At 42.5% G+C, this 10,060-nt stretch overlaps 1 protein-coding gene across 7 annotated transcripts in view; it reads left to right on the forward strand.

Moving 5' to 3' along the window:
- Positions 1-9,651, forward strand: part of ARMC9 (armadillo repeat containing 9) — a 59,182-nt gene extending 49,531 nt beyond the window's left edge. For 4 of the 7 annotated variants that reach the window (XM_058421986.1, XM_040074620.1, XM_040074622.1 and 1 more), the window contains 3 exons: positions 447-576; positions 5,156-5,327; positions 8,591-9,651. In XM_058421986.1, coding sequence (XP_058277969.1) covers positions 447-576; positions 5,156-5,327; positions 8,591-8,677 — 389 coding nt within the window. In that variant the 3' untranslated portion in view covers positions 8,678-9,651. Of the gene's footprint in view, positions 1-446; positions 577-5,155; positions 5,328-5,660; positions 5,773-7,835 lie in introns of all 7 variants that reach the window. The other 3 variants (XR_009208188.1, XM_040074623.1, XM_040074621.1) reach the window with 3 other exon arrangements.
- Positions 9,652-10,060: the final 409 nt, after the last annotated feature.

Genomic DNA, 10,060 nt, shown 5'->3' on the forward strand with positions numbered 1-10,060 from the left:
GAGTGTCCTTCACTTCCCCATTTGTGTAAGGCAGAAATTGAGTCTGACAGAAGTGTAAAACACTTTTTGTCTGCAGTGGCCCTGTTACTGTGGGTATGTACAGACAACTGCAAGGGGTTGTGTTCCTGTGGCTTAAATGAGATATTGGACATAGCTGATGCGTGTTAACTGGGGGTCTATATGCTCCTATCCCGTTGCAAGTGCACAGTGTAGCCAGTTTACTTTTCCAACTGCAAAGTGCTTAAATTACCACACTTGTAGCTGTTTTGCTGAGGTGATGAGCCATAACACACTCTGCCACACCAACTCAGTAACCTGCCAGAACCTCAAGGTTTCCTTCATACAGCAGGAACCGTGATTTGATTGTATTTCTAATAAAACTGTATTTCTAATAAAACTAATAAAGGAGACAACTCCTCACTGAAGTGTGTTTCTTTTTCAAACAGCAGTTGAAATGAAGTCATCTGAAGTATCTGCATCAGGCCACAGAATGGAGCAGCACATCCCAGCTGGTGATGCCTCGTCTTCTCGATCTGCTGGCTTCACTGAGGACAAAGTAAATGGGCAATCACATAGGTATGATCTATGCTGAGGATGCCTGAAATTCTGAGAGGAGTCTGACAGGATTTACCAGTTAATTCCATGCTGCTGTAAAGACAATCTGTGAAGTCATTTGATGTATGATGTAGTCTGGCCCGAGACAGCTGTGGTGGTGCTTGCCAAACAAAATACCCTTTGCTGTGCCAGAGGCAGCTGTTCAATTTCTAAGCATCTGGTTCAGAATGGAAGAAGTCTCAAGAAAGACATTATTAATGAACTTCACATGTATGCTCAATGCAGCCTTCTGAAAATAAAACTTCCTGATTGCTTCCTTAGACGACTCAACACTAGCCCATGAAAATCATTTATTAGTAAAGAAATAGGTAGGAGTGTGGGAATAGGACAGGAATTAGCATGCAGAAGGAGGAAAAATGAAGCATTTAAGTGGGTTTAAGAGTGTTTAAACTTGCTGAATTGCTAGCACTGCTGACCAGAGTCCCTCATTATCCACTAGATGGGTATAGTAAAGGAGGCAAAGTTATGAGATCACCCAGCAATGAGTTTCAGCTCTTCCTTGAAATTTTTCCTGTAAAATGAAACATCTTTCTCTCCTTATCTTGCTTATCCAGTTCACCTTGAGCCCTCTGTGAAGCCTTTGTTATGTGTACAACTGTGATGTTACATCTTGGATGAGAACTAGGAATTAATTAGCATCAGACCAAAGTCTACCAAAGTTTTCAGGGCCTGCATATGTCCTTCAGACATTAACAGCTTTTTCCTACAGCTAATTCAACTGGGCCAACTTCTAAACAGTGTAGACAAATTTTAAAAGGAAATATGTTCCAGAACTAAAACACAGAATGAGTGGAGATGTGTTAAAGGAAAGGTTTTGCCAGCTCTTTATACACCTGATTTTTCAGCAGTGCTTGGTTACTTGTGTCAATTACAGCTCTAGCGCTTCTGAATGATTCCGTGTTTAGAACTTTGTTTCCTTCAGGCCTGCAGATGCCAACGTGTGGGTTTGGGGTTTTGGGGGTTTGCTGTGGTTTTGGTTGTTTGATTGGGCTTTTTCCCTGGTTGTGCTGTTTCCTTGGTGAGATCTGAGAAATTATACATTGTAAACAAATTATCACTGGTTTCAGCTGAAGTGCTTTGTAGTCATACCTCTGGCCCAGCATTACCGGTTTTATTTCTGTTGTAACAGTAGCTAAGCAGATAGTAGAAATACAAATAGACCATAAAAATTTATGGCCAATTTGTTTGCTTTGTGGTGGAGAGAGGGATATTATTTTTCAGGCTTTGCTTCCAGGAAGCAAGTCAAATTGGCAGCATCTTGTCCCCCGCCTTAGTGAGATGCTTTGCTCCTCTGCATAGCCTATTATTAAAAAGGTGTGTTCCCAGGAATTTTAAATATTTGTTCACAAATATTGAAATATGTCTAGATCTCAGGATGGATTTTACAGAAGTGAAGGCAAGGTGCAGTATTTTGCAGAGGAAGATCATCTCTCTTCACTGTGTGTTTCCTCAGCATGCATGCAGTAATTTGGATTACCAAATGCAGCCTCAAGTTACAGATACAGGAATGCAGCCTTTCATAGTCAAAGAGAGCATAGGGTTTTCTGTGTCAAGAGTCTTTTGTTAATATGTTGGTGTTGCAATAGCTAGACCTGCCTTTTCAATCTTTCACTCCTGGATGCAGACTATAATTTGTTTGCAAAACAAACAGGACTAACAAATCACTGCTTTGCTCACAGTTTTGTCCACTGTAAGAAATGTCTCCTTCCGGGAGACAAATACCTGTTAGGCAAATACCAAAACCCACCTAGCAGAGGTATGTATGAGAAAAGGAGTTGGGCTGTGGAAGTGATCACTTCTCTTTCCCCCCTTCCTTAGCAGTATAAATTGGGGACTAAACTGCACAGAGATGAGTGAAATGATGCAAAATCAATTGGAGAGAAGAATGAGACCTTAGTAGTGACATTTCTGCAGCAGTTGTTTTATTTCCACAGGAACAAATGATTGTTCCAGCTGATGCAAGTCAGGCTTGCGGCTGGTTTTGCACTGATATTCCCTGTTGCATTTTTATCATGGGAGAATATAGCTGTGTTGTGCTTTTTTTAGCCAATCAGGGATGCATTTGTAAGAGACTTCAGTCTACAATTGTGACTGGCTGAAAAAGCAGAGTTTTTTTGGTATTGTGACTATATCCAGTATCATCATGCTAAAAAAGAGCTTAAACTCTGCAGGACATTCTTATGTCTCTATTAGCCTTGCTTTTCTGAAAATCTGGTAAAAATGGCCAAAAGTCCCAGTGTATTCTTGGAGAAAATTGTTTAATTCATCTTTACACGTTCAGGTCCTGTCTTACTTCCTGGTTGATTATTCAAATCCTAGTGTCAGTCCATTGTGCACTTTTTTATAGACGATTATTTCAGTTTTTCCAAGTTAACAATTTTTTTTCTTCTCAATGCAAATGTAGGCTTTTGTGTGAGTTTGTTGTGGGTTTGGGTATTTCTTTTGGGTTGATTTTTGTTTTGTTTTGTTTTTTTCTTTGAGCACACCTTGTCATCAGTGACTCCTTTACCAAATGCTGAAGAACGTTTCCCACACTAGATTTTGCTTCTTCTTTCTTCAACTCATCAACTTCTAAAGGATAACAAATAGGAGTTTTAGGTGTTATCCTGAGGATCAGTTATTTTCTGTTGATCTTAATCTTTTTATTGATGCAGTAAAAGATGAAGTGATTCTGTGGTACTTGGACACATGGAGAGCCAGATCTGCTCTGCATCCTCTCAGAAGAACAACAGAATTTTTTCAACTTTACAGTTTTTGCTACCAGCCTGTTCATATAATCCTTTCCCGAAGAGTTTGCACAGATGTGAACCATTTTGTGTGAGATCTCTTTCCTTGGTAAAGTGATGTGACTCTGGTTGCATTGCTTTGCTCTGTCGCTAGCCTGGCTGCCGAGGTTACTGCCCTGAAACTGTGGAGATGGTTGAATGGCTGTAAATACACTTTTTTGTGTGGGAATACAGATCCAAAGGCTTTGTTATCTGCTGTTGAATAAGGAAGAAAAAACCTCATTTGTGCCTCAAAAACTGCCTTGAGGCTGGTGAATCTTTCTTTTTAATCTACCTAAAAACATCATAGTACACATAAGATTATGAAGAGCACTTAGAGAATTGAAAACCCAATTCACTTGAAGGAACTCTACCAAAATGACAAAAAAAGCAATAACAATGACACTGCTATATGGAGATAAAGATGTTTAAATATCTCTGTGGTCCACGCCTTGAGGTTTTTATCTAGCCAGTCTTAATTCCTGGTGTTGTTTTACCGGTCTGTTTCTGCTGCCATCTGCCACCTCCTCCTCTGAAGCTGAGACAAGTGTTAACACTTGTAATACTCACAGGTAGAGGGCTGCAGCGATGGCTCTTAGCAGAGCAGTTGGCACTTCTCTGCCCTTAACAGTTAGCATATACATATGCAAAATACAGACAATAATGCTACTTAAAATACAAAAGGAACACTTGCTCAAATCTCCCTGCGAGGTGAAGCAGGGCTATCGAAGGGCTAATCAGCACTGACTCAGCAGCATTCCCAGGGGAGGAGGGGAGATTAAATATCTTGAAAATCCTCCTAATCACCCTACTGATGGTCACAAAGGGTTCTTTTCATGGAGCTAATAACACGGGGACTTTCTATTTTAATCGCCGATTTTTAGGCGGCACCTATTTTTTTTTTTTTCGGTGTCCTGCCTTTGGCTCTCTTATTTACCTTTTAAAATATGATGAAGTTTTCACGTAGCTGTTACTTTAGTTTAACCTTTTCGCCTTTTAAGAGAAAATCGACTCGCTACTGCAAACATTAATTCAGATTCAGAATTATTTTAGAGGCTTGCTATTTCCTGGTAGCCTCCATTTTTATAACTGGGAAAAGCTATATTTGTGCTGGGGGCAAGGAAGGACAGTGTATCCTTGCACAGTTATTGACTAAATTTTAAAGAATGGTATTTTTGCAGCACATGTAAACTGTGAAATAGCAGCACCCAGTTTATGTTCTCAATGTGAACAAGGAACTTGTGTGTTTAGGGCATTTATTTTATAGATGCCATCACAGCTTTTTGCTCTTTTGACAAAGCCTTCAGGGAGTTCTGCAAGTCTTATCTCAGACAGGAGCCAGGGAGGCTGCCTATGTCTGCCAAGACTGACCTATAACTGGAAGAAATTGTGGTGTCTGTGCCCTAAAAGGCTGTTTTTCTGTGCTGTAGCATATCTGTGCATTTTTTGCACCCCAGAATGAGTCACTGGATGTGATAAACACAACAGAAAACAAGCTCAAGCTCAGTCACTGGTTTGCAGGGAATTTAACTGACCCTGTTCACTGCTGTTGTGCGAAGAGTGAGGTTTGAGCCGGATGGACGAGTCCCTAGAGCCAGGTTAGAGGCTGTGCAGTGAGCACACGTGCCAGGCAGTGCCTGTGCTGCCATGTTCCTTTCCATCTGCAGTCTCCCTGAGGTCTGAGCCCCTGCCCATACTGCAGGTTTCACTTGGTTGCAGGCTCGCTATGCTTACACACTTCATGCTTTGCTAACCCTTTCCCTCTCCTCCTCCAGCGAGTTTGCCTTAGCCTTCACCAGCAAACCCAAGATCCCTCGCACTCCTGATGGGCAGAGCAGCAGCCCTAGGAAGGGAAAGGTCCCAGCCATTGCCCCCCAGTTCTCTCAGTCTGGACCCATCAAACAAGCCATCCAAGCTCCTCGGGATCACCCACAAGGAGCAGACAGAGTAAGTAGAAAGTGTCATCGTTCTGTTTGTCGTTCCTTGGGCTGGGAAAGGAGGGAGCCTTGTAGAAACTCTTCAGGAATGAAGTCGTAGGCTACAAATGTGCCAGGAGTGTATGACATTGTAATTGTCATCTGCAGGATGTGCAGCCATGTAATTATATCCTGCTGAACACTGCTCCTATTTCCAGGCTGTCATGTGAGCAGTTAAAAGACACGCTTTTTCCTGTCTCTGGGTGGAGAAAAGTGGCCCAAATTCTCAGAAGTTTTTGGGGAAGCTTATGAGTCTCAGATTAGACCTTCTCTAGATGTCATCAGAGTTTTTCCTTTTCTTTAGACACTTGCTCATCCCACTGTGTAACTCCAAGTCGGATCCCTGGGTGTGTCTACACTGCAGCTGAATGTAGAGCAGATGTCAGGCAGCTCAGGAGATGGCTCAGGGCAGCTTGGTAAGCAGAGAGCCAAGCACAGTGTGCTGCTTATGGCAGTCTCCTTTCTGCTGGAGACTGGTACTCTAGAACCATGTGGGCCGTGCTGTGCCCTGGAAAACTTTATAAAAAGTGCTTCATCTGTGGGGGGGTTAAGAAGAGAGGGTGGCTTTGACTTGAGGATGGAGGAAAATGATGGACACTTGCTTTGAGCCAGGCAACACAAGCTCAGTACAGAGGAAAAATTGATTTTGCATGCTCACACATCAGTAATAACATGTGGTGTATCAGCTGTGGAGTTTTTTTGGGGTGGAGGAGGAAGAAAGGTGCATTCTTCAGTAATGAACAAACTTTTTCCCAGGCATGTGGATAGGAAAAGCTGGATTCAAATACAATTTTGTGTCCATCATCAGTGAAAATAGCTGGAGCAAATGCATCATAACAAATTTAGTGATGATTATTTGATCACAATGTAACATCAGCTCTATTCTTTAACTCAGTTACCTTGAAACATTTGACAAAAACATAGTAATACCTTCCCGAGAAGCTCAAAATGTGTGTATATCATTAGCTACTCATTACAGATAGGGAAAATAAAATTAAGAGAATTTAAGTAACGTAGTAAATCAGTAACAGAGCTGGAAAGAGCATTCTGAGCCTTCTGTGTTGCTCATTCATTGTTCCACACAGTTTCATGTGCAGAGAAGTGGTGTGGTTTCGTTCAGGGAGTACAGGTGAGGCATTGGAAGGGAATGTTCTTGGTGGTGAAAGGGGGTTTTGACCTGGAGGCTCCTGGCTTCAACACTCCTGTGCTGAGGTAATGAAGCTTTACCTTTGCTGCACATGCCCCAGGTTTTACCTCTGACATCAGTGCTCTCTGTTTCCTGTGACAGCAGCACTGTTCTGCCCTGACTGGATGTGGTGTTAACACCCAAGAGTCTGTCCCTGGTTCCTGTTTCGGTTCATTTCCAAAAGCATTGGCCCATTGAAAAGAAGCCCTAGTGAAAAAAGGAAAAGCACAGAGTGTGTGTTTGTGCACACAAAAAATCTCCTGCATGTTCTGGTTTCTCCAGGGCAGCTTTACACTGCTGGGGAGAGTGTCCTAGGAAAGATGTGACATACCAGTGTTGCTTTCAGGAGGCTCTGGAGCAAGATCCTTTTCTAGTGGCACGGTGTGAAATGTATTTTATTTTTAAATTGCTTTAAAGTCGATCACTTGGGGTTCTCGTGGATTCAGTATATGTGATCTGTTAGTCCAGATACTTGAGCTCTTCTAACTTTTATTATTTGTTTTACCCTGTACTTCTTCTCTTTGCTGGGAATGTTTGCTGACTGTATAACAGGCATCCCAACTTGCTATGTATCCATTTACCATTTCTCCCAATTTTTTGCTTGGGATTTCAGGTTATCATTTTCTATCTGTCCACATGTGCCACGAGACAGTGTCAGCAATTGAATGTTAAACTCTTTCTGCTAAAAACAGAAAATAAATTATTTTGCAAACAACTATCTTCCACTCACTTTGTGTACATGCATCCAGCCTTGTTGTCTGCTGTCAAAGAGCACCTGTTAGTTCTTGTCCATCCTGCAGGGGCTTCCACACAGGTAGAAGGGTTGTAAGGTTGTAAGGACGAGATTTTTAAAGGACTAAAAAGGGTTTGAAGTGCTATGCTGAAGCTTGAAGTTCTCAAAGGTAATTCTCAGCTGTTACTTAAAGACACAGGGCAGGGAAGGGGTCTGAAGCAAGTGAGCCCCTAATGTTTCCCTAGTAAAGCTCTGTGCATTTACTGCTCCTTTAATTTCCTTGCTGACTCATCTGCAGGTCAAAAATGGTATCAGATGCACAGATACCAGCAATCAGTAGATTCCAGCAGTTGCTGCCTCCCATTTGCCTGCTGCATAGGTATGTAGGACCTTACATATCAAGATTCCCTGTTCCAGTGGAAGACCAAGTTGAGGGTTTCTGGTATTTCCAGAGAAATGCAAACTTTTATAGCTGATGGACATGATGAGAAAAAGATGACTTTCTGATTTTACTTGATGCATTCACTTATTTCAGAGGCACGTTTTTAGCTTGATTTTAGTATTTATTACAGGTGTATTTTCTGGAAACAAGTTGATTTTATGTAAACCTACCTGAACTAGCTGGACCGCCCCTCTTGGAGCAGGGAGTGTGCGGAATGCCTGAGGAATGCAGAGGAAGTCCAGGTACTTAGTGCAGCTACAGGCCTGGGGCCAGATTCCTGCCTGAGATGCAGCCCCTGCTGTCAGCTGAACTCCTCCAAATAAAACCAGCCGTGCTGGGATCCCCTGCGATTTCCACTTCCAAGCTGGCACAGGGATGACACTGGCAGCCTGGCTGGAATACAGAGTTCCACAGGGAGCATAGGCACCTCCAGATTTAAACCTTTCAACTGTGCTCCATGTGGACATTGCTGTGTGGTTTAATCCGCTCCAATCCTTATTCTCTGTCTGTTCCAGGCAAGTCTGCATGGGCATGCTGAAGCTGTTTGCAGTGTACCAAGCTCTGTCTAAGGCACATTGGAGCTAGGGCAGTACAAAAATCTCTACCAGAAGAATGGGGAATGTTTTTTGGCAGGACTGCAACTGGGCCCCGGTGACATTCTTTCAGTTCTTTCAATATCCCCTGAAAAGGGGTTGCCATAAATACATTCTGCAGTTTTAAGTTGCAGCATCACGAGTTAAAGTGCCCTCCTGCATGTTTTTTGTGATGTTTGTGTCCCTGTACAAGTAGAACAAGTGTTGCCCTCAGGCAGCTTCTGTCTTGTAATAAATCCTGCTTTCGGCTGACAGACCCTTTCTCGATGTTTTTCTGCAGGCAGCCAGTCCTACAGGAAGTGAGAACAGTTCCTTTCCTCGAGAATCACCTGTCACATTGTTGAAGGACAGAGCCAGCTTCCTGTAATGAGCTGTACTGGTGACCTGCAGAGGAGAGTGACACTGCAGGCCTTGCACGGGAATTCGGGATTATCTGATGGGATGCTTCTGTGGTCTCTAAAGCTGGCGAAGACAAGAGCCTTGTTATTAGAATTAGAGGTCTCAGCAGCAGCCCAGGACTGACATGGGAGATGGATATTCTCTGATAATTTACTCCAAAGTGACATTGCCACCTTGGGAAGAAACTCTTGCTCTCTGCCCTCTGTGTCAGAGTAACTGGCCTTTGGAAACAGAATGTGGGCTCAGCCCAGGAGTCTTATCAAGCAACTGTATTTTTTTACTTATTGCTTGCTGAAGCAGGCTGCCAATTGCTTTTTAAAATTTTTTTCCTGTATGACGGGGTTGGGAAGTATCTGTGTTCAAAGGATCTGCATGAAGAGTGACAGTGTCTGCCACATGTGCAGAACCTGCCTGCTCAGAGCAGTCCTGTGTGGGATGAGATCTGTATGGCCTTCAGACCCTGAAGAGGAGGTATTTTATCAAAATATTTTCTGGTTGACCTGTAGCAGATGAAAAACACTGTTGCAGTGCTCAAGGCAGCATCCATGCTCACCTCTGAGGTCTTTATCGGCAGCAATTACTCCTATTCCTTCTTTCTGCCTTTTTTTTTTTTTTTTTTTTTTTAATTCTACTGTTTTAACATTTGTGGAATGAAAGATCTCTTTCTTTTTTCCCCTGGAATGAAGAGCTTTGCTTCTTTATTCATAGAAGAAACCATGAGTATGTGAACAAATCAGGAGCAGTTTTCTCTTTACATGTAACTGTGCTCCATCTTCTTTGGTCTTTGTTGCTTTTTTATGTTCTTCACTTCAGAGCAATGACTGTTTATGTCTTTATGGAATTTGTGCTGGTCTTTGGTGCATATGAAGTGCTGGCTAGGCAAGAGAGATTAGGAATCCTTCCACTAAATAAAAAGCAGTATTTCTGCCAGTGAATTACAAAGCTAGTGCTGTTTGTTGTTCTTTCTCTCAACAGTGACAGTGACCAGGAAACACTAAAGTCTTCACTGGGGGTTGGCTTCTTAGTAACACCCCCTCATGTGACAGCTGTTGGGACACATAAATGCAGTTTACATTGGAACTTGGCTGCTGCTGAGGCAGAGATGTAAAAAAGCAGACAGTGTATTTACCATAGTCAGAAACAAATGTTTTAATGAGTATGAAAATGGGGAAGGTAAGGCTTTAAAACCTTTCTCAAGGTTTTAAAGGAGTTTCACCTTGAGAAACAAACAGGTGGAATGCAACCTGAAAGGTATAACTACTGCTATGATGACACTGCCTTCCCCTAAAGTAAAGAGTTGTAAAGCCATTTCCACAGAGCCAGAAGAAAGCTCTGTGCTTCTGACAAGATG

Source organism: Hirundo rustica, chromosome 10, assembly GCF_015227805.2.
Source record: "Hirundo rustica isolate bHirRus1 chromosome 10, bHirRus1.pri.v3, whole genome shotgun sequence".
Classification (NCBI taxonomy): domain Eukaryota; kingdom Metazoa; phylum Chordata; class Aves; order Passeriformes; family Hirundinidae; genus Hirundo; species Hirundo rustica.